Source organism: Orcinus orca, chromosome 16 (genome assembly GCF_937001465.1).
Source record: "Orcinus orca chromosome 16, mOrcOrc1.1, whole genome shotgun sequence".
Lineage (NCBI taxonomy): Eukaryota > Metazoa > Chordata > Mammalia > Artiodactyla > Delphinidae > Orcinus > Orcinus orca.
Window position 1 is genome coordinate 79,546,762 of NC_064574.1, and position 23,872 is coordinate 79,570,633.

General features: G+C 49.6%; 2 protein-coding genes across 3 annotated transcripts; both read right to left on the bottom strand.

The window, feature by feature from the left end:
* Positions 1 to 613: 613 nt before the first annotated feature.
* On the bottom strand, positions 614 to 9,808 carry SSC4D (scavenger receptor cysteine rich family member with 4 domains). Of its 2 annotated transcripts, XM_004268820.3 has the most exons (10): positions 9,454 to 9,808; positions 7,976 to 8,011; positions 7,398 to 7,703; positions 6,569 to 6,646; positions 5,469 to 5,783; positions 4,311 to 4,388; positions 3,663 to 3,737; positions 3,236 to 3,547; positions 2,274 to 2,342; positions 614 to 1,644 (listed from the first exon to the last, which is right to left on the bottom strand). In XM_004268820.3, exons 1-10 carry the CDS (start codon positions 9,617 to 9,619, stop codon positions 1,328 to 1,330), a joined length of 1,752 nt encoding a protein of 583 aa, XP_004268868.1. In that variant the 5' UTR covers positions 9,620 to 9,808; the 3' UTR covers positions 614 to 1,327. The 2 variants fall into 2 exon arrangements, 1 of the variants encoding a protein (XP_004268868.1); XR_007472143.1 differs by lacking the exons at positions 614 to 1,644; positions 3,236 to 3,547; positions 5,469 to 5,783; ... (2 more) ...; positions 7,976 to 8,011; positions 9,454 to 9,808 and adding an exon at positions 5,090 to 5,254 and having other exon boundaries at positions 2,245 to 2,342; positions 3,663 to 4,481.
* An 11,825-nt stretch (positions 9,809 to 21,633) lies between these two features.
* LOC101288976 (F-actin-capping protein subunit alpha-1) lies at positions 21,634 to 23,586 on the bottom strand. Its single transcript, XM_004268821.3, has one exon. It carries the CDS (start codon positions 23,576 to 23,578, stop codon positions 22,718 to 22,720), a length of 861 nt encoding a protein of 286 aa, XP_004268869.1. The 5' UTR covers positions 23,579 to 23,586; the 3' UTR covers positions 21,634 to 22,717.
* Between the last annotated feature and the right edge of the window lie 286 nt (positions 23,587 to 23,872).

Sequence of the window (23,872 nt, forward strand, 5' to 3'; positions counted from 1 at the left end):
AGCCCGGGGAAACCCATTTCAGACTCGTGACCTTGTGAACCGGAAGATAATAAATTTGTTTTAAGCCACTAAATTTATAGTAATTTGTTACGGCAGGGATAGGAAACTCATACAGAGCCTGCAGGCTATGTGGAGGGCGGGGGTTTGACGTCAGACAGTTGCTACTGGCAAGTCAGCCACCGGGGGGCTGAGAGAGGCTCTGGCAGGATCCCTCACTTCCCTCTGGCCCTGGGGCGCCAGGTGAGGTACCTCAAGAGCAGCCCCTGGGGAAGCCCCAATGCTGCTTTACTCTCCTCCATCATCCTTTCTGCCTCGTCTCAATTTTTTTCTCTTCTAGGGACCCTTGCTATGTGCCTTTGAGCAGACCCCTTCCTTTAGGATTCTGTGTATGTAAAAGGAAAATGGGGATGGGCTAGGGGACCCTTTAGGGGCCTTCCTGGCCTGACACTGTGAGTCAGCATTTCCAGGACGTGATGGGCCCGCCGAAAGCTCTCTGATGATGCTCTTGAACTGCCCTCCACCCCAGGCAGGTTTCCTCCAGAGAGTCCTAACCAGAGTCTTCCCTGCTGCCACAAACAACGCACTTATGCCCAAACATTGACCTCGGTTAAAAGACAGGGGGGACAATGCTTTATTGACTTGGCACCTATGAACGGGTGGCTACAGGCCCCCAGGGTTCTTTGCTTCTGCAAAGTGGAGGCTCTGTGGTGGGAGCAGCATAAATCAAGTTGCTGGTTCCAGCTGCAGGGAGGGGCCACTGTCCCTGCTTTGGCCCCTCCGGTCCCCTTGTCCAGCCAAGCACCATCTGAGTCCAGGCCCTCACAGAGCAGGCCAGGGCAACGACCCAGGTCCTTCTGCAGCCCCAGGCCAGTCTAAGGTAAGAGCTGTAGGCCTCTCTTGCCTTCCCCTCTTCTTGAGGATCCCCAGATGGGTGGGGGGAAAAGAGATACCCCATTTACAGAGAGCACCTGAACCTCCTGGACCAGGGTTAAGGAAGGCTGGGTTAAGGGTATTGTAACAGGAGTCCCACCAAAGAGGAAAGTTAGGAGTTCTTCCCTTCCCACCAGTTTCTGTTTTAGCTGAGCAGAAAGTAGGAGTTTTCATTGAAATGGGCCCACAGCAGGTAATGACAGGTGAGGTCACACACTAAGTTGATGGGATAGAGCCAGGCTCCCTCAGGCAGGACTATACCATCTGGGCAGGCTCTCTCCCAGGCAAGGGGAGGGAAGGGCAGAGTGAACTGCAGTTGTCACAGGAGGAGGACTTCCTGAAGGAAGAGGGGCAGGCCACAGTAGGCTCCCAGAAGTGGTCTGCAGAGTGGGCTGGGTCACGATGGCTGGCACAGGACACTGGCATCCTCACTGTGGTCACAGTTGTGGGCATCCCAGCGGATGTGAGAGCAGAGCAGCAGGGCACTCTCGTCCCCACGACACTTGACATTGTCCAGGAGGATAGGGCCTCGGCCTGGGCCAAAGTGGGCCTCACCAGGGGCTGCCAGGGCCTGGCCACAGCCCAGCTGGTGACACAGGACGCCGGCTGCCCGCATGTCCCAAGCATCATCGCACACAGTGCCCCACTGCTGCCCTAGGAAAAGCTCTACACGGCCCTCGCATCGGTGGGCTCCATTGGCCAGACGTAAGTGCCCTGTGGGGAGACAAGGTCTGGGGCTGAAAGGGGCTGGCCCAGGCCAGGCCACTCCCAAGCTAGGCCAGGTAAGGGGTAGTTAGAGGAGGCAAAGGGTGGTGGTTTGGGACACAGCAGTGCCCTGGGAACCACTGGACGAAGGCAGACAAAGGAGATTAAAATAAGATGGGCATCGGTCCAGACTGCATCTCAAGATAGAATAATGTGCACAAGCCTTTGTGGGGCGCTCTTTGCATGCTGGGAGTTTCATGTCTGCTCTCTCCTTAGTTCTCTGTTCACAATCCCAATACCTCAGACCCAGGGCTCCTCTCTATCATCATCGTCTCCCCTCCTCCCTGGACTCCCCAGACTAAAGTCTGAATTCTTTCATTGCTCTCCTGAGGACAGGAGCCCATCCCTTTATTTTGGTCCCAACTCTAGAAACCTCTAGATGACTCTAGCTTAAAACCCACCTCCCTCTTTCTGGACATCATGCCTCTATTAATGAGGCCTGAGACTCTCGCAGAAGGACAAAGGCTCCAGGACCTGGTGCAAATCTGCTGTGTAACCCCGGGCTGTGACCTCCTTCCAAATCTGGTCCTTCGTATCCTGATGCCTCCACTTCACTCTTAGGGACGGTGGACACCTACCGTCCCTGGGCCGAGGAGTGGGCACCTGGGTGGTCTCAGCACCGTCCTGCTGGACTAGCTCATCTGGGCCTGGCTCAGCAAGGATAAAGAAACAGGTGGCTGTCACACTGGGGAACAAGTCCCTTGAGGCCAGGTCACCTCTTACCCTCCAAGGGAGGACTGATTTAGGGTCAGAAAGGACTTCATAGGTCCCCGCTCCTTGGTACAGAAACGTGGGTTGTGCTTCTTTCACCCTGGGGCCCAAAGCAGAACCCTTTGTGGCCAAGGTTACCAGGACACCAAACAAGGGCGAAAATACCGATTCCCAAAGCAATCAATAAAGAGACGCATTTTTAAATGTGTCAGACTCTGCAAACACCCCTTTTCCATTGACTCCCACCAAGGGTCAAACGCTTGCTCCCCGAAAGCTGATCAACTCTCCCTGCTAACTACAGTTTTTCGGGTCCTTGACGCAGCAGAACAAAACCTCCCCGGCCACGCCTGTCTGTCACAGGTTCTGCCACACTTTACCAGTGGACTTCGGCCTCTCACCTCGGGCCCCGCCCCTCACTGCAGCAGAGGGCGCTCCCTTCGCGGCCCCGCTCATGCCGCGCAGCCGCAGAGCGCGCCGATGGTGGGCTCCGCCTCTGCCTGCGGAGCGTGAATCCTCTCCCGCGGCGCTCACGCCGTAGTGCCTCGGCGAGCTCTGACGCTCGGCCCCGCCCATTTCCCAACAGACCCCGCCCCTCCCGCGCCGCAGAGCGTGCCTGCGCGAGGCCCCGCCCGTTCCCCAGAGCCTGCGTCATCCCGCCCGCGCCTCTGTACGCGCCTGCGCCGGTCCCGCCCATCTCACAGCAGGCCCCGCCCGTGTCGCAGTAAGCGCCTGCGCTCGGCACCCCGCCGCCCCCCCGCCCCCCCATTCCTCAGATGGCGCTCGGCTTCGCCCGTGCTGCCGTGCATACGTGGTCCTGCAGCGGCCTTACCTGAGCAGAGCGCGCCCGCATCCTCGTGGTGGCCGCAGTTATGCTGGCCCCAGCCCAGGTGGAAGCAGTCGCTCAGGCGGGCCTCCGTGCCGGCGCAACCCACGTTGTCCAGCAGCACGGGGCCGCGGCCGTAGCCGAAGTGGCCGAGGCCCGTGGCACCCAGCGCCGGCCCGCAGCCCGCCTCGCGGCAGGCCACGCGCGCGTCCGCGAAGTCCCAGTCATCGTCGCACACGGTGCCCCAGCCCCCGGCGTATAGCACCTCCACGCGGCCGCGGCACGGGCTCGGGCCGCCCACCAGCCGCAGCCGCCCGCCTGCGGGGCGCACAGGCCCGCGGCCAGAGGGGCTGGGCTGGGGCCATCGGCTCCGGGGCAGAGCCCCGGCCCCACCCTCTTCCACCCACAACGGAACCCCGGCCCTGACACTTACTTTTCTTCCCCGCCGCCCAGGCCGCTGTGGTGAACAGTGCCGGCTCCCTGGAAGGCAGGGCACCAACTCCTGTAGCTGCAGAGACAGTGTATCTAGAGCATTTGAAGGGGACAAAGAGGGCTTCTGGCCTGCAGCAGGGCACAGGGCGCGTCTACTGAGATGCCCCAACTCTTACCACACCTGCACCCCACTCAGCCTCAATCCTAGCGTCACCATGTTGTATGCTGTGGTGGGGTCCTCAGGAAGCTTGAAGGGAATAAACCAAATCCTACTTCCAGGCATTATCCTAATTTCGATCCCAATGATAGGTCCAGCCCTAATTGCAAATGTACTTCGACCCTTCATTCAAGTTATATCTCACTTCTCACAAGGCCTCTCAATTTCCAACCTCAGCCCCAACCCAAGTTTTATTTCAGAGCTTTGAGGAAGTGCCTCCTCCCACCCTGCTGAACTGTTCAGAGCTCTGGATTTCACCCTTGCTCCACCTGCTCATCTGTTCTCTCACCCACCTCTTTACCGTCTGGCCAAAAGCCCTGGCCTGCTAGCCCGGGCCCCCTCCCCCTGAGTCCAGAACAGTCTTCCCAATTCCCAGCCCTGCCCACCTACCATTGCCCCTACCATTCCAGCCTGGTGGGCTGGGCTCCTTACCCTCCGGCTCTGTGTGCCAGGCCCAGTCCGCTCTTGTGCCCAACGGTGGCAGTGCTGTGAGAGCCAGGTGCCCCAGGACTAGAGTAGGAGTCAGAGAAGGGATTAGGGTCAGAGGCCAAGGTTCTGTTTCCTGGTCAGCCTTGGGCTCTCGGAGAGGATGGGAGGGTCTCCCTGGAGAAGACAACAGATTTTACTTTCAGAGCTGGGGGCTTAGTCCCAACTGGGGTCCAAGGAAGTCTGCCCCACTTTGCCAGTTCTTGCAATTTATTTGTGCTGCCTAGGTGTACACTTCACGGTTTATACAGGCATTCACAGATGTGCTTTCATTTCTCTCCAGTGCTCCCAGAAGCCCAATGTGTGTCCAAGATGGGGAGATAAAGAAGGCCTTGCCCAACAGGGAGGGCCATGCACAGTCCTGAGGGGCTTGCAGAACAAAACTCACTATCCCCATTTACAGATAAAATAATAAGACTAGAAAGGGCAAGGGGCATACCCAAGATCATGCAGCAAGGTTAGCTGAGGCTTTGCCAGGACTCACTCTGCCTCATTGGGCCTCAGCTTTCCCATCTGTAAATTGGGGATGATGCCCCCTGGTTAGCTGTGAGGCATGGGCAAGCACTTTATATCTGGTAGAATGGAGTCCATTTGTGAAATGCCATTAACAGCCCTATTATTCCTACTTCAGAAAACCTCTCAGTATGGGAGAGGGACCAGGTGAGAAGAACTACTATTATAAGAGAATCAGGATTACAGATGGCTAGGGAATTCTGGGGACATACCTGGGTGTCAATGAGAGAATTCTGGAGTATCTCTGGAGCGATCCTAGAGGACTATTACTTTACTCTGAAGTATTCCATAAAGAGTACTTAGAAAGTGGTGGAAAATTCCGAAGGCATTTTTGGAGTACTGTTAGACAATTCTGGAGTATTGGTGAGGTAATACTGCAGTATTACATACCTGTGGAGTCTACTAGGATGTTCGGAGGCACTTCTAGAGCAGTACTGAGAAATTAAAACTAATTCGGGGGCCTTCTTGAAAGAGCTCAGGTTAACACCAAGACAGTCAACATCCCGGTCCCCTCCCAGGCCCCACTCCACCTCCTCCTACTTCAGGACTCGGCCCCGCCCCGCCCACCGGCCCCGCCCCCGAAATCCGCACCTGCGCAGAGCGCGCCGGCGTCCTCGTGGTGGCCGCAGTTGTGCACCCCCCAGCCCAGGCTCAGGCAGGCTGCCAGACGGGGCTCGCCTCCTTCACAGTGCACGTTGTCCAGCAGGATGTGCCCCGTGCCGTAGCCGAAGAAGGCGTTGGTGGTGGCTGCCAGGGCCGCCCCGCAGCCTAGCTGGCGGCAGACCACGGTGGCGTCCGGCAGCCCCCAGTCATCGTCACACACGGTGCCCCACAGGCCACCGTGCAGGATCTCCACTCGGCCCTGACACGGGCCCGCGCCCCCCACCAGGCGCACGCTGCCCTCACCTGGTAATGGGGGTGGGGGGACAAGGAGCATCTCCCACATGGCTTTGCTGCCCATCCCAACCCAAAGTTCTTCCTTATTGCCCCAGGCCCTCCGCATACCCACAGTGCATGGTGTCCCAGGGCTTAAAACCTAGGAGGAGCTGCTCACCCACTTACCCCCAAGGCACTGCTTCCTCAGAGTCTAGATTGGGGGTGCTTTGTGGGATCTGAGGACAGAACCCTATGACTGTGTCATTTCCTGCCTAAAAGCAACCCTCCCTGCCCTTGTCCATCCATGCTCTGCTAACCATCTAGGATGTGCTGATTCCTCATTTCTAACAGTACTGCGGTGAAAGCCTTCTCATCTTCCCAGGTACAGCACCAACAACTCTTCCTCCAGGAAACCCTCCCTGATTTCTGATGAATGGGATCTTCTTCCTCCTCCGGATTTTCTTGCCTTTTTATCTGTCTTTCTTTAAGGGAACTTTTCATTTTGTTGTTCTACATCATTATCAGCATTTCTGTGAATATCGGACTCTCCCATTAGATTAAGCTTCAGCCCCCACCTCTCTTATTTTCTCCAACCTTGTGCTGACTATTTTTATCATCCCACTAGAATGAATCTTCTTTCCCTGTCCAGATGGTGAGTGGCCTGAGGGGGTGCAGGGGCAGGGCGGGATGAAGGACTGACCAAACTCACCCATCAGTAATCCCTCACTTCCCACTGCCTAGGGTAGGGTTTGGGATATTCCTCCCTGGATCCCTCTCCTAAGACCCAGGTGGTCCCCCACATTGCCTTTACTTACCTTTTCCATTCTGGGGAGTTGTAGGGAGTGCCCTACTGGTTAACACTTTCCTTGTTGGGGGCTGCGTGGGCAAGAATTCTGGGAAAGAAGCAGGGTGGAAGGGAGGAGAATATGGAGTTTTCTGTTCTCCATCCTCACAAACACAGGTATGTGAGGGGCAGGGCATGGACCCCTAAGGTACCTGCCCTCAGGGCCTCTGGCCACACAAAGGGTCAAAACTAGGAAATCTGGGGTATGAGAGGAGAAAGGGCCACCTGAGTCCTGAAAGCAGTAGCTTTAGAGGATTTCGTTTGGCTCTCAGTTCTTTTAGTTCTTAAAGCAGCATCACATCACTTGAGAACTTGTTAGAAATGCAAATTCTCAGGCTCCACCCCAGATGCAGGATCAGAAACTCTGGCATGGGGCCACCATCTGTGTTTTTTTTTTTTTCACCATCTGTGTTTTAATGAGCCCTCCAGCTGATTTTCTTGAAAACCTGAACTACTGCTCTCAAGGTCAAAGCCTCTCAGAGATTTGTTGCAGCTCTACACCAAGCGGGCCTCACCGCCAGTGTTGACCCCAATTGTCTGGTTTTAGAAATGGGAAGAGGGCTCTGCTGGGATAATCAAGGCCCTCCATGGAAGCAGTAATGCTGTTTTTCAGCAGAGGTCACACAATGAGCCAGAGCACTGCTGGGGCCCAGGCTCTGACAGCCAGGCTGGGGTGCTTCCCCAACGCCGTGCACTGCAGCTGCTGGCTCGGTCTTCTTCTTTGGAACATTCTTACCGCTGGGAAGCCCTGCTGCCTGCCAGCCTGTCTGCCCTTCCGGGTCACAGACTGTCCTGCTCACCGTCACACAGGACAGCCACGTCCTCGTAGTGAAAGCAGTTGTGGACGCCCCAGCCTCGGCTGCCACACTCGCTCAGCGCAGCTTCCTGCCCACGGCACTCCACGTTGTCCAGCAGGATGGGGCCACGGCCCTGGCCGAAGGCGAGGGGCCGCGGCACGGGCAGAGCCAGGCCACAGCCCAACTGACGACACACCACATTGGCGTCCACCACGTCCCAGTCGTCGTCGCAGACGCTGCCCCAGGAGCCGCCATGCAGGACCTCCAGGCGTCCCCGGCAGCGGCTCGGGCCCCCCACCAGCCTCAGCTCTGTGGAGTGGGTTAAGCTGGCACGGGGGGAATCAGTGGGCCCAAACGAGAGGGTGCCTCCGCCTTGCCCTGAAGCTGTGGGGTCCTTGGGATCAGGCCCTCCTGGGACTTATTTCTCCCTTTCTGTAAAATGGGGAGACTAGAGCAATCCCTTTGGGGGCCTCTAGAATAATGGAGGGCTGGTTAGTCATTATTCCCTGGGTCTTCTGTCTGAGCATCTGAGTACCTCGGGAGCAGGGGGGAGGGTGGGGGGGAGGGGCAGGGGCACCTACCTGGAAAGGGCAGTGAGGTGGGCTGTAGGGTGCTGGCTGGAACAGAGTGAGGAAGAGCATTGGCCCCCTCAGCCCCCTCCCTTGGCTGCCTGGCCCTGGGAACACAGCCCCCCCTCTTCCACCCATGGTCCCCACCATCATCCCCCTCCTCTTCACTACCCCTGCTTTTCCAAAGCCCCTGACTGCCCCAGTTGGTTTCCTTGCTTCATCCCTCGCCCATTGGTCCATGGGCCACGCCAGAGAGATCTGCCTGAGACACATGTCAGCGCAGCTTATCCCACTCCACTGCTGAATTCCTCAAAGACTCCCCTTTTCCTGCAGGAGTCCCAGAACCTAAGTTTTCTCTACAAAGTCTTCTAGGATCTTCTGATCCGCTTCTCCTTACTTCTTAATTTCCCATCAGTCTTGTCTCCAGGTCTTTAACCCTGCAGTCTCCTCTGCTAGCCCAGCTCATTACAGCCCTGCAGATCGAGCCACCTCCTATGGGAAGCCTTCCTGGAGCTCTCAGCTAGAAGTGCTCTCCTTTTCCTCTGAATACCTGGGCACCGTATACATACCCTTTTCCAGGCCTTCTGCCCGGTGATGTGGCCATGTCTGTCTCATCTCGGTCTCCCCCAGAGCCCCCTGCCCAGAGCCTGTTACTCCCCAGGTGCTCAGTAGCTCTGCCTTAAGTGTGTAAATTACCTTTGGGATTCATTCTGACTTCCCCCCAAAGGTTTACCTGTAGAAGTCCTTCTGGTTCGGCTCTCACATATGTGTATGTCAGGTACTGTGCTCATTGCTTTATGTGGCCTGACTCACTTACTCATTAGGACAACTTATGAGGCAGCTTGGATTTTGCAGAAGGGGAAACTTCAGGTTTAGTGAAGTTAGGTAACTTGCTCAAGGCCGTTCCGCAAATAAAAGGTAGAGCTGGAATTCTAACCCGGACAACCACACTCTCCCTCACCATACAATTCTGAGCACGTGGACTGAGAGGGAAACTGGCCTAGCATGGGAAATTGAATACCCATAATAGCCCCTCATTTGTGCACAGAATTCTCAGACACAGCCACATACCTTAGGTCAGAGAAAGAATCCTTACAACCTCTGAGGCATGTACTAGTGTACCCATTTTACAGATGAAGCAACTAAGAGTCAGTTTCTTCTTTCCTAAGTTAGGATAGCCCCTAGGCTGTTTGATTGCATCTGTTCCACCAGTTGGCTTTCCAACAGCCATTGGTGAGCCCATGCCCTTTCCCTCCTTGCCTGTTTCCAATATCCTAACTGCCCATACTCTGTGTACATTGAGCCCTCACCTTTAGCACTGAGCCTTCCACTCCCCCAACTCAGACCTTAGCTTTCATCAAACCTGGGCAAATGTCAGAGCTGGAGGGAATGTTGAAAACCACCTCCTTTACAGGCAACCTCCCACCGTAATTTTACAACTGGGAAACCTCAGAGCCAGAAAGGGGAAATGGGGGGAGGGGGGCACTCACCCAGTGGCAAGAGGAGGAGGAAGGACAGGACAGGGGTGAGGGGGGAAGTGGCAGCGTTCCTGTCTCCCGGCCTCCATCCCCGGCTCTTCTCATCAGGCTGGGGACCAACTTGCATCTCCATGTCCTTACGCGTCCAGCCAGTGGATGGCCTTTCCAAGGGTCCCATTAAAGGGTGGTGGAGAAGTCACAGCTGGAACTTCTGGAATTAAAGGTTCCCCTTCACTTCTTCCAGCTGGAAGGGCCCAGGTAGAGCTTCGGTGAGGGGTGGGGGCGTGACATTTCCACTTGGGTTTCGTATTCTGAGTGGAGGCGGCAGCTGGAGGATGAGGACAGAAACACAGATGGAAACTCCTCGTGAGGAGTTAGGTCTGGCTGGAGCAGAGGGTGTATGAAAGCAAGGGGTGGGAGGGTTGTCTGATCCCAAACCGAGACAGGTCTGCCTGGCTGTGCCAAAGGCTCAGAGTTTTTCCTCCAGGGCAGCACATCCCAAAGCAGGGTGTTTGTGCCACTGGAGGCAACCCACATCATTTTGGGGGGAGATAGATGACATTTACTGTTTCATTTTCATTTATTTTTTCTTTTACACTGCCTTCTATTTATGGCAAAGGATTCTGGCTTTTCGTTTATCTGGAACAACATAAAGTTTCCCTTTAAAGTTAATTTAATTTATTTAATTTTATTTTTTTGGCTGCACCGCAGCTTGCGGGATCTTAGTTCCCCGACCACGGATTGAACCCAGGCCCATGGCAGTGAAAGCGCTGAGTCCTAACCACTGGACCACCAGGGAATTCCCTAAAGTTAATTGAAATCAGAAAAAAAAAAAGTTAATTTAAAGAAAAAACATCAGGGACTTTCCTGGTGGTCCAGTGGGTAAGACCCTGCGCTCCCAATGCAGGGGACCCGGGTCTGATCCCCGGTCAGGGAACTAGATCCCGCATGCATGCCACAACGAAGATCCCGCGTGCCGCAACTAAGACCCCACACAGCTAATATAAATAAAAATTAAAAAAGAAAAAACATCAAGGAAATACAGTTCCCACGAGTCACAAATATGCAAGAATGGTATAGGGCTGGGAGAGTAAATGCCATTTGGGATTTTTTTTTTAATTTTGGATTGAGGTTTACAAACCAAAAAGTGCATAAATCGTAAGTGCAGAGCTCAGTAAACATTCGCACCATGTAACCAGCATCCCAGTGTGTGGACTATGATTGGACGGTTGGCGGCTGGTTTAGAAGATGGTTCTGTTTGGGACATACTGAGAGCCAGGTTCCCGGGGGACATGGGTGCCCCTCTCAGCCGGAACGCACCCGCCCACCCCCCCATCTTTCCCTGGCTTTGCTTCCATCCTGGCATACAAACAGTCTGCTTGGGAAGAGGATGAAAACCTATCTGGATGTGGACACAGGGTTTTCAATACTCCATTCATGGGGCCCAGTACAGCCCCCAGTGGAATAATCAGCTTTTGTGTTCTTGGGGACAGCTGGGAGATGGGAGTCGAGAGCTGTGAGGAGGGGGGAACCATGGTCCCATCTTTGCTGAGGGGAATCCACTGTGATCTGGGCCTTCCCCTGCCTCCCAGGCCTTGGGGCCACCCATCTCTCAGGCTGTTGGAACACTGGCCCCCCAGGTCAGGGAAGCCCCTGCTCTGTGAGTATGGGGACACACAGCTCCCAGGGAACCTGGCTGGGAATTCTGAAGTACCCCCTCTCTATCCCCTGCCACCGTGGCCCAGGAGTGAGGGAGGAGGACCCCCGATCCTGACCGCCACTGATCTCAAGTCCTGGCTGACCCTAGAGCTCTCAGTGGGCCTTGTGGAACCTGCCTTATCTCTAGCTCCTAGCTTGGTCCCCAAAACTGCTCCCGCCTTACACCCTGGGAACCTTGGTCAAAATGAGGCTTAACCATTCCCTGCCCTCGTGGATTGTGGCTCCCTCCCTACCCTGTAGCAGTGCACCTGTTGCCCTGAACTGTTTCTTCACTGTTCAGGGCAGGCAGCACACACAGTGGTTACAAGAATCCGCTCCACCATCTACTCACTAGCTGTATGAGCACATCTTGCCACGCCTCGCTGTCCTCATCTGTAAAATGGGGCTAGTAATGCACTTACCTCTTACAGTTCTTGCTAGGATACATGAGCTAATAAAAAGTTTAGCCCAGAGCCTGGCCCACCATAAGTGTGGTAGCTGTTATTATGATTACTGTTTCCCCGTTTAGACTGGGGACCCTCGAGAGCAGGGACCAGGGCTTACCCAACGGTAGCACCTGGCACAGGGTGGGTACCAAGGAGACTGAATGAAGGTTAAGGCTGCAGAATCACAGCACTGAAGCAGTCAGAAGGGGCCCCGGAGATCATCAAGGACAACTCCACATCTGTCCAGTGGAAAACTAGTCACACACACTCACACTCACACACGCCAGCAAAAGGGAAGAATTCATACCTGGGGGAAGGTTCTAGGCTCTTTCTGTTCCTTCTTCTATAGTCAGTCCGAGGTCAAATCACTTTTTCTGCCTCCAGAAGTTTAGGACTGGGAAGGATCCCCCAGATGCAGATCAACACAGACCTTTCTTCTTTTCTTTCCAAAGCTGGGAGGTGAGCAGAGGCAAAGTCTCCCGTCCATGGAGCTGGCTGGTGGTCCCAGCCTGTCCCCACCCGACCTTAGGGGCAGAGGGAGGCAAAGGGAGAGTGAAGGTGGCCTGCAGTGTCTGGAGCAGCCCCCAGAAGGGGCACCGGGCAGAGGAGGAGCTCTGGGGTTGGGGGGCAGGCGTGGACTCTCAGGGCCAGGCAGCCCCTCCTCCCCCTTCCCCCACCCCAGGGTTCAGGTTTCAGAAAGGCCTGGATAGGCCTCCACCCCTTGGCAGGGCAGCCAAAAGCATCCCTGTCTCTCCTGCGACAGCCCTGATTCAACCCTTAGTTCCGTTGCCTGGGACTCCCCCTTGACCATGTCCAAACCCATCCCACCCGGGGGTTTGGAAACCTGGTTGCAGGAGCCAGAGTATATGAGGTAGGCTTCCCATGTAGGAAGGACCTCTGATTTTGCTGCTGATTTTTTTGCCTTATTGTGGTTCCTTTTAAGTTCCGGTACCTTTGGGACTCAGGCGCTTTTGTAGTCATAGGTGACAGGTAGCGGCGTGTGGTTTACTCTGTAGTTTATAGCTTCAGTCAAATGCTGTGCTGGAATTCTGCACCTTCTGGCTGGAACCACAAACTCTCAGAGCTGAAGGGGTCCTAAGAGCCTCCACAGGGTGGTTCCCAAATTCACATCATCCCTGGGTGCACTTAAAAATATAAACAGACTCCTGCCCCTACCACTTTCGCCCCAGAGATTCCGATCCAGCAGTTGAGGGATGGGATTCCCCCCAAAAGTGTATTTTTGAAAATCTACTGAGGCTCAAACAAGTTTGGGGATCAGGGGTCTAACCCAAGCTGCTTATCGTGCAGATGGGAAAACTGAGGCCAAGAGAGGAAAATGGAGACACAGCCTGTACATCCTCGAAGGACTTAGTTCCCTGACTCTGGAGCCTGATCTTGCTTCCTACTGAGAAAAAGAAAATTCTCTGATACGAGGTGTGCCATCACCTAGCTCCCAAACCTACACCCCCTCACGTGTCCGCACTCAGCCCTCCTCTCCTCCCCGGGCCTGAGGAACTGCTCCGCTGCAGTCCGGACCCCATCTCCTTCTGCCTTCTCGGGGACCTCCCTCTCTCCATCTGTGGGTCTTCTCTCTCCCGTGTTCAGTTGCTCTTTCCCACCTGGATTCTTCCCATGGGGCTTCTAAGCAAACCGGTTCCTGTCATTTAAAGCAAACAACAGAAAACCCTTTCAACCTATGTCGGTTGGGTCTTCAGGGTAGAAATGGCCCAGCCCTAGTATTCCTACCATGTTTTTTTTTTTTTTTTTGGCCGCACTGCACGGCATGTGGGATCTTAGTTTCCTGACCAGGGATTGAACCCACACCCGCTGGGCCATCAGGGAAGTCCCTCCCTACCATGCTTTGTCACTGGCTGGGGATGCCCAGGAATAGTGTGCCCTTGGCTCAAAGGCTGCAGTAGATCCCAAAGCTGCTACAAATGGAGGCTGTCAGCTGACTACACGACTCATCAGCTCCTTTCTCGGAGGGAGATCTGAGCAGACCATCTGCATGGCTGCCACTGGCCTCCATGCCGCACTCTGGCTGCTGCCCTACCCCTCTCCTCCCTCTCACAGCCAAACTTCCCCAAAGAGCTGTCTGCTCACCCACCTTTATTTCCTTTCCTCTCACTCACTACTCAACTGGCTCCAATCTGCTTTTGGTCCTTAGCACGTCACTGAGACAACCCTTCCTCAGGTCAATGGTGACCTGCACATCATGAGATTCAAGGGACAATTTTTTCATTCCTTGTTTTAGTTATAATATGAGCTCTGAAACTGTATTCATCAGTTTTTGCTGGGATAGAGTGCATAACACACAACCCCCCAATTGCAATGGCTTACAACAAACATTTACTTTTCTCCCATGGTTCTGCACGTTGGCTCTGAAGGCTCTATTTCAGGCTGTGGGTTGGGTTCAGGTCGGCACTGTGTGTGCCTCATTTCAGGACCCAAGCTAAAGGAGCAGTGGTTACCTGGGGCATGCTCCTCCTGGAGATGAAGGCAGAAACCCCAAAGACCAAGCAAGCACATTTAAAGCTTGTGCTGGGTCATGACACACATCCCATCTGCTCATGCATGTTACATTGTCTACAGCAAGTCATATGGCCAAGCCTGTTATCTATCAATGAGGCAGGGGAAGTATGCCTCTCCCAAAAGTGGGGAGGAGGAGAGAGAGAACATATGCTGAACAGTAGTATAACCTACCAGAAAATAACAGAGGCTTAAACAATATCCAAATTTATTCTTATCTCTCACCTATAAGTGCTGGCAGGAGATCTAGAGCTCACGATTGTGAAGGATCCAGATTCCTTCTTTCTTCTTCCTCTGCTGCCCTCAACAGGGCTTCCTTCTCATGGTCCAAGATGGCTTCTCCAACCTCCGCCATCATGATTTTATTTCAGCCAATGTATCAGTCAGCTTGGCTGCCGTAACAAAATACCACAGACTGTGTGGCTCAAACAATAGAAATTTATTTTCTCACAGTTCTGGAGGCTGGAAAGTCCAAGATCAAGGTTCTGGCAAGGTTTGGTTCCTAGCGAGAGCCCTCTTTCTGGCTTGCAGAGAGCTGCCTTATCACTGTGTCCTCACATGGATCTCAGAGAGCTCTCTGGTATCTCTTCTTATAAGGACACTAATCCTGTCAGATCAGGGCCCCACTCTTATGACCTCATTTAATCTTAACTCCTAAAGGCCCTATATTCATATATATTCACATTGGGGGTTAGGGCTCTAACATGAATTTTGGAGGGACACATTCAGTCCATAACAGCCAATGAAAAGAGAAAGAAAAGACACACGGAAGGCATGTTCCTTCCCTTAAGGGGCACAACCTCATCCCTTCTGCTCTCTTATGGCTGGAACATCTTCTCACAGCCATAGCCCAGCTAAGAATTCTATTACTATGTAAATAGGGACAGAAAGTACCAGGCAACAATGACAGTTTCTGCCATAGTCCTTGTGTTACTTGATATCTCAGAAATGTTGGGTTGGACTTCCCTGGTGGCGCAGTGGTTAATATCCGCCTGCCAATGCAGGGGACACGGGTTCGAGCCCTGGTCCGGGAAGATCCCACATGCCGCGGAGCAACTAAGCCCAGGCGCCACAACTACTGAGCCTGCACTCTAGAGCCCGTGAACCACAACTACTGAGCCCACGTGCCACAGCTACTGGGCGCACATGTCGCAACTACTGAAGCCTGTGCGCCTAGAGCCCGTGCTCTGCAACAAGAGAAGCCACTGCGATGAGAAGCCTGCGCACCACAACAAAGAGTAGCCCCCGCTCGCCAGAACTAGAGAAATCCTGTGCGCAGCAACGAAGACCCAACGCAGCCAAAAATAAAAAATAAATAAATAAATAAAAAGAAGGAAATGTTGGGTTTTTTTTAAATTGAAGTATAGTTGATTTACAATGTTGTGTTAATTTCAGGTGTACAGAAAAGTGATTCAGATATATATATGAATATATATATATATATAAAATTTCAGATTCTTTTCCCATATAGGTTAATACAAAATATTGAGTAGAGTTCCCTCAAAAGTGTTTGATACTCTATCAGTTACAGTGTTTTTGGCTGCAAGTAATGGAAAATGCAAATCTCAGTCACTCACTCATAGAGAGGAGTTTTTATCTCACTTAATAAGGAGTCCAGGGACTTCTCTGGTGGTCCAGTGGCTAGGACTCCGCTTTCCCAATGCAGCAGGCCCGGGTTCGATCCCTGGTCAGGGAACTATATCCCACATGTCACAACTAAGAGTTCGCATGCCACAACTAAAAGATCCTGCACACCACAATGAAGATGCTGCGTGCCACAACTGAGACCCAGTGCAACCAAATAAATAAATATTTAAAAAAAAAAAAAAAGAAGTCCAGAGGTAAGGCCATTTCAGGATTGGTTAATTCAGTGGAGTGACATCATCAGGGACCCAGGTCTACTCTGCTATCTTCAGCAAGTTGGCTCCTTCTTTTGGCTGGTTTCCCTCATGACTCAACGTGGTGGCCTCAATTCTGAGTAGCTCATGCATATGACAATGTTCAGAGCCAGAAAAGAGGAAACACCCCCACCTTGTGTCCTATTTTAAAAGCTAAGAAGTCTTTACCAGAAGAGAAATCCACTCAAGTCTCAGTGGCCAGATCCAGTGACTTGCCCATTGCAAAGTATGACTGGCAAGTGGACCGCAGCCCTAGGCTCAGTCCTAGCCTTTTTCTCCATCCATTCTACCTCTCTAGGAGACTTTGAATAAGCTCTGGGTATACAATTTGTTGGTTTTGAGTATATTCACAGAGTTATACATCCATCACCATTACGTAATTCCAGAACATATTCACTATCCCCAACGAAACCTATACCCATTAGCAGTCAATTCCTTTTCCCCCTCCCTCCAGCCCTTGGCAACCACTAATCTACTTTCTGTCTCTATGGATTTTCCCATTCTGGACATTTCCTATAAGTGGAATCCTACAATATGTGGCCTTTTGCTCCTTTCACTTAGAATAGTTTTCAGAGTTCATCCATATTGTAGCATGTATCTGTACTTTATTCCTTTTTATAGCTCAGTAATATTCCACTGTATGGATATATCACCTATATGAATAGATATTGATATATTCCTATCTAGAATATATAAAGAACTCTCAAAACTCAACATTAAAAAAACCAAACACTCCAACTGGACAATGGGCAAGCCACGAAGAGACATTTCACCAGGGAGGATATACGGATGGCAATGAGCACGTGAAAAAATGTTCAACATCACTAGCCATTAGAAAGATGAAAATTAAGCCCAGGGTAAGCTATCGCCACACAACTATCAGAATGGCTAAAATAAAAATAGTGACAGTACCAAATGCTAACAAGGATGTGGAGAAACTGGATCCCTCATACATTGCTGGTGGGAATATAAAATGATCCAGCCACTCTGGAAAATAGTTTAACAGTTTCTTTAAAAACTAAACAGGTGGGGGGCTTCCCTGGTGGCGCAGTGGTTGAGAGTCCGCCTGCCGATGCAGGGGACGCGGGTTCGTACCCCGGTCCGGGAAGATCCCACATGCCGCGGAGCCGCTGGGCCCGTGAGCCATGGCCGCTGAGCCTGCGCGTCCAGAGCCTGTGCTCTGCAACGGGAGAGGCCACAGCAGTGAGAGGTCCGCGTACCGCAAAAAAACAAAAACAAACAAACCAAAAAACCCTAAACAGGTGGACTTCCCTGGTGGCACAATGGTTAAGAATCCGCCTGCCAAGGCAGGGGACACAGGTTTGAGCCCTGGTCCAGGAAGATGCTACGTGCCATGAAACCACTAAGTCCATGCGCCACAACTACTGAGCCCTCGCACCCCAACTACTGAAGCCCACATGCCTAGAGCCCGCAGACCACAACGAAGAGTAGCCCCAATGGTCGCAACTAGAGAAAGCCCACGTGCAGCAATGAAGACCCAATGCAGCCCAAACAAACAGACAAACAAACAAAACTAAACAGGGAATTCCCTGGAGGTTCAGGGGTTAGGACTCCACACTTCCACTGCTGAGGGCGCGGGTTCAATCCCTGCTCTGGGAGCTAAGATCCTGCAAGCCGTGTGGTGCGGCAAAAAAAAAAGACAACAAACTAACACACAAAGAACCCCTAAACATACACTTACCATACAACCCAGCAATTATATTCCTGGGCATTTATTCCAGAGAAATGAAAACCTATGTCTGCACAAAAACCTACACAAGAATGTTCACAGCAGCCTTATTTGTAATAGCCTGAAATTGGAGACAATCAGAATGTCCTACATTAGGTAAAGGGTTAAACAAACCATAGTACAGTCACTCCATGGAAACTTCTCAGCAATAAAAAGGAACAAACTATTGATATGTGCAAGAACTTCAGTGAATTTCAAGGGCATTTTACTGTGTGAAAAAAAAAGCTGATCTCCAAAGGTCACACACGCTATGATTCCATTTATATAATATCCTTGAAATGACAAAGTTATAGAGGTGGAAAACAGATTAGTGATGCCCAGAGTTTAGGGATTGTGTAGGGGAGAGGAGTGGGTGTGAAGGAATAGCTCAAGAGAGATCTTTGTGATGACAGAATTGTTCTGTATCTTGATGGCCATGATGGTAACAGACGTCTACACATATGATAACATGACAGAACTATACACACACATCATATAAATGTCACATTCATGGCTTTGATATTGTACTACAGTTATGTAAGATGTAATCATCAGGGGAAACTGAGCTAAGGGTACACGGGACCTCCTTATACATTTCTTTGCAACTTCCTGTGAATCTATAATTAGTATTTCAAAATAAAACATTTTAAAAAAAGTCTTAGCTGACTTACAAAAGCAAAACAGACTAACATTGCAAAATAAAAGCAAAAAATTTTTAGTATTTCTTGAAATCATCAGCTTGGGGTATGAAAATGGATTCTGACAAGTGGTTTTCCCTGGTGTGAGAAACTGCAGGTGCCCAGGGGTTGATTCACTGTTTTATCTTCTCAAAGATCCTTTGGAAGCAGCCGGGCTTGTCTGGATAGTAGGAAAATCTGGTGTGCGGTGTGTGAGTGTAATCCCACTGGGTCCCCACATTCTGGAATGTCTTTCCCGAGTGGAGTACCTTTTCTGCTCTTCAGCCCCCTAGGAGGATGGTGACACCCAAAAGTTTTGATGACTCCGTTTAGGTTAGTTATGAAAAGATATCCTAATGCACTTTTTTTTTTTTTTTTTTTTTGGCTGTGCTGTGCAGCTTGTGGGATCGGATCTTAGTGTCTTGACCAGAGATTGAACCCAGGCCCTCTGCAGTGAAAGCAGAGTCTTAACCACTGGACTGTCAGGGAATTCCCCTAATGCATTTCTAACAGTCCCTCCTATCCACAGGAAATCTGTTACACTAAATCTGGCTAGTGCCCACATCACTATTCTTTCTTGGTGTGTGTGTTTCGTTTGGGGGTTTTTTTCTTTCTTCTTTCTTTTCTTTTTTAAAAGTTTTTTTTGGAGTATAGTTGGTTTACAATGTTGTATTCATTTCAGGTGTACAACAAAGTGAATCAGTTATACATATAGGCCATGACAGAATTTTCCCATATAGGCCATGACAGAATTTTCCCATATAGGCCATTACAGAATTTTCCCATATAGGCCATTACAGAATTTTCCCATATAGGCCATGACAGAGTATTGAGTAGAGTTCCCTGTACTATACAGCAGGCCCTTATTAGTTATCTATTTTATATATGGTAATGTATATATCCCACTCTCCCAATCCCAATCTCCCAGTTTATCCCTTCCCCCTCTTACCCCCTGGTAACCGTAAATTTGTTTTCCACATCTGTGACTCTACTTCTGTTTTGTAAATAGGTTCATTTGTACCCTTTTTTTAGATTCCACATATAAGTAATATCATATGATATTTGTCTCTCTCAGTCTGGTTTACTTCACTCAGTATGCCAATCTCTAGGTCCATCCATGTTGCCGCAAATGGCATTATTTCATTCTTTTTATGGCTGAGTAATATTCCATTATATATGTACCATATCTTCTTTATCCATTCCTCTGCTGATGGACATTTAGGTTGCTTTTGGTGTGTTTATCTAGGCAAGACAGCTGAAGTGGGAATCCATTGCAACCCATTGTTGGGAAATGAAAGTCTCATTGTGAGATACATTTGTGCTACGACAAAATGCGGTTCCCACAGAACATGCAAAAGTGAAATTAGAGCATAGAAGAGAAGTGCCCAATATTTCCCCCTAGAGTCACTGAAACTTCATTCTTTGATCTTCTTGTAGACAACGGCAGGGAGCATGTTTGGGGAAGCATCGGTGTTGAGGGAGAGTTTGGTATGACCAGAACTGGGGACCATTATGTTTGTCCAGCACTTTCTTTCAGAAGCAGCCTAGGGCCTAAGGGCCACCAAGGCAGAAGCCTCCCAAGGGATGTGCCTTGTATTGGGAAACCAATGGCCCAGAGGAAGCTTCTGGCAGCAGCTGCCACATTCTGAGAATCAAGCAGACCCTCTTGGACAAAAACTGCATTCTTTTTTTAATGCAATATTTAAAATTATTTTATTGTGACTTCCCTGGTGGTCCAGTAGCGTGTTCCCAATTCAGGGGGCCCGGTTTCGATCCCTGGTCAGGGAACTACATCCCACATGCCACAACTAGAGATCCCACATGCCGCAACTAAGACCTGGCACAGCCAAATACATAAATAAATATTTTTAAGAGTTATCTTATTTTATTTTTAAGTGGCAAAATACATTTAACAGAAAATTGACCATCTTAACTAGTTCTTAAGTCTACTGTTCAGCAGTGTTAATTATATTAACATTATTGTGAAACAGATCTCCAGAACTTTTTATCTCCCCAAAGTAACACTCTGTCCCCATTAAATTATAACTCCCCATTCCCCCTCCCCCAGCCCCTGGTACCCACCATTTTACTTTTTGAGGGCCTGTGAATGTGACTACTCTAGGTACCTCGTATAAGTGGAATCATACAGTATTTGTCTTTTTGTGACTGGAATATTTCACTCAGCATAATGTCCTCAAGGTTCACGCATGTTGTAGCTTGTGCCAGAACTGCCTTCCTTTTTCATGCTTTTTTTTTTTTGGCTGCACCATGAGGCATGCGGGATCTTAGTTCCCTGACCAGGGATCGAACCCGTGTCCCCTGCAGTGGAAGCGCGCATTCTTAGCCACTGGACCACCAGGGAAGTCCAGAATTTCCGTCCTTTTAAAGCTGAATCATTCCGCTGTATGGATGGGCCACATTTTATCTATTCATTGAAGTCATCCTTGATTCTTCTTTCTCTCGCATCGTACCATCAGCATCCATTCCATCAGCAAATCTTTCCAGCCCTACCTTCAAAATATATCTGGAGCTCAATCTGTTCTTACCTTCTCCAAGTCACTCTAATACAATATGAATACAAGTCTCAACCAGAATGATTTCGCCCCCTAGGGGGCATGTGGCAACTTCTAGACATGTTTTTGGTTGTCTCAACTGTGTAGATGCTGTTAAACATCCTATAAGGCAAAGGACAGGCCTCCACAACGAAGAATTATTTGGCCTAAAATGTCAATAGTTCTGGGGTTGGGTAACTCTGCTCTGATACATGCCACCATCATATCTTGCCTCGACCACCGCAGTAGCCTAATTGCTTCCATGCTTGCCCCTCTAAATGTATTATCTGCATAGTGACTAGGTATCCTTTTTTTTTTTTTTACATCTTTATTAGGTATCCTTTTTTTTTTTTTTAATAATACAAATATATTTTATTTGAAATAAACAAAAATGCTTACACAGCTCAATGGGTCACTTGGAAATAAACTCTTGCTTGACTGTATTACCAAGCAGAAACAAAGCTGAAACACAAACCCTTCTTTTGACATGTATTTGGAGGAAGACACTACTTGGTTTTTAAAAAACTGACCTTCCCTTAAGGCCTGGTCATAGAAGTGTAAACAATGTAAATGAATCCACCATTACCAGTTATATCATATCTATGTTACCTGTGTATTCTGAGATCACACCTTACCTGCCAATAAACTTGGGAAGGGTTGCTATATCACAGTTATATTTGAGTTGGCAGGCAGGACTGAGGAAGTAATTTGGAAAAAGTTTTACATCCTATTTAGAACAAATCACTAGTATTCCCTTAAATAACAGGTTACAATAGAAAGATACTGTCTGAACGTTGTCCTTCTCACTTTGGTTCATTTTTAGTTTTGTTTGAGATTAACATAGTTGTTTGATTCATTCGCTTATAGTACAATTCTGCCACAAAGTATTAAAGCACAAGATACCTATTATTCCTTCAACATCTGCATTTTTTCAAGTTTTATACTCTACTATATCCCTAGTATGTCAGCAGTTTTTGAATATTAAAAAAATAATAATAAGTGGGTAAAACTCTTCTAAAAATGCACGTGTCTACAACTATAATGGTACTAGATGAGAAGGAAACAGTGATGGAAGGGAAGAAAGCAAACACGTTCATTTGTAGGGAATGTGGTTCAAGTCTTTGGATTTAAAAACAACTTCCCCAGAGAAGCTGGCTATAATGGAACTTCCAGAAAACTTCCTTTGCCTCTAAAAAGGGTCTGAAAAACCCCAATCCAAATGTTTGAAACTATAGTTATGAGATGCTATAAATGATGATCAAAGCAACTGGAGGGAGAAGGATGAATGTGTCTTCCATTCAGCTGTAGTTTGTAGCATAGCCTCTTTAGCTGTTGGTTGATCAGTAAAAACCACTGAAGTACCAGAAGTGCTTTGAAGGACTGGGTAGAAAAGTACTGAACATATTACCTGTCTATGTCAGTGACAGGGCTTCATGGCTAGGAAAATTTTCTAAACAGTAAAATGACTCCAGGATAGATATCTCTCTCCATCATTAAATGTGGCAGAATTGAAAAAAAAAAAAAAAGATTTACAAGTAGATATAGTGAAAACAGAAAATTACCAGGCAGAAAACACAAAAGAATCAAGACAATGCTATAGGTTCAACAGTATTCCATGAGGCTAGAAAACCTGTTAACTTTGAAAGCCCTAGCAAAATATCACTCTTGTTTATAAATCACTTATTTATCATATGACCACACATTGCATCCTTTCTTTCCATGTATTGAAGAATCCTACATTCAGCCTTTAAGCATTCTGCATTTCTTTGCCAATCTTGTAGCTGAGTATCTTGTTCCAGTCGATTTTGGTGCGGGTAACTGGAAGTTGCCGGCGCAAGGCCTTGAACGTGGTGTCTGACATTGTTTGATAGTTTTCACTAATTGCTGTCTGATACTCATTTTCTGCATGCTCTATAATTTTAATAAACTCCTTAGCAGTTTGGACTTCATTCGAAACAGTTACTGAGTCCTGTACATCTTTATGACTAACCAACTGAACATTACCATCTTCATAGTAGTGAACCTGAATCTTAAGTACTCCAACCACCTGGGCTGTAGATGGTGTGATGGTGAACTTCCATTCTGATCTCCAACGACCATTCCAGAAGTTTTTAGGCTGAAACTGGTGGCTTTCAATACATGCAATAATGGTCTGTTGCCCATCTATAGTTTTAGCATAAACAGTACAGAAGCCGTTGGAATAATGATCTTTCACATAGGCCCTTAAAGCACTGTCACAGGATTCTCTCCAAGACTTCAGACCTCCATCTACTTCCTCTGGCTGGGGGTCACTTGCTTCTTTCCGTAAGTGATCAAACTTAAAGGAAATTTTGTTTCTTGGATCTAAAAATCTGCTATTACCCAGGTCACCGTGTTCTGTAATTAAGACCTGATCTTCATATCCTTCTATCTTCACAGGTGTGAACTGATCCATGTTATACTGGGCAAATGCATGTGCTGCCCCTTCCCTGAGGAGATTGTCATTATTAAGTAGTAGCCGGACATCGTTGAACACTTCGTTAAATTCCCCTGGGGGTGCGTGAGTGATGAATTTAGCAGCTATGCGTACCTTCTCCTCATCCGACACCCGATCCTCGAAGTCGGCCATCTTGGGCTGCTCTCTAGGTATCCTTTTGACAGTAAATCACATCCAGTGTTCTCCTGCTTGAATGACTTCCCATTAGAATATGATCTAAAATCTCACAAGGTCCTTCATGAATTGGTCTTTCTGAGCTCACCTCCTACCACTTCCTCCTTCATTCACTAGGCTTCAGCCCCTCCAGTCTCCTTGCCATTCCTGGAACATACCAAACCTGCTCTTGCCTCAGGGCCTTTGCACTTGCCCTTGGCCTGGAGCTGTCTCCCCCCAGATATCTGCACGACTCACTCCCTCACCTCATTC

Coding starts and splice junctions, on each gene's coding strand:
- SSC4D (XM_004268820.3), bottom strand. CDS start 9,619: ATGGGACCCTTGGAAAGGCCATCCACTGGCTGGACGCGTAAGGACATG. Junction 3,548..3,662: donor CTGGGCGGCGGGGAAGAAAA/GTAAGTGTCAGG, acceptor TGCGCCCCGCAG/GCGGGCGGCTGCGGCTGGTG. Junction 1,645..2,273: donor CACTCCTCGGCCCAGGGACG/GTAGGTGTCCAC, acceptor GTCTCCCCACAG/GGCACTTACGTCTGGCCAAT.
- LOC101288976 (XM_004268821.3), bottom strand. CDS start 23,578: ATGGCCGACTTCGAGGATCGGGTGTCGGATGAGGAGAAGGTACGCATA.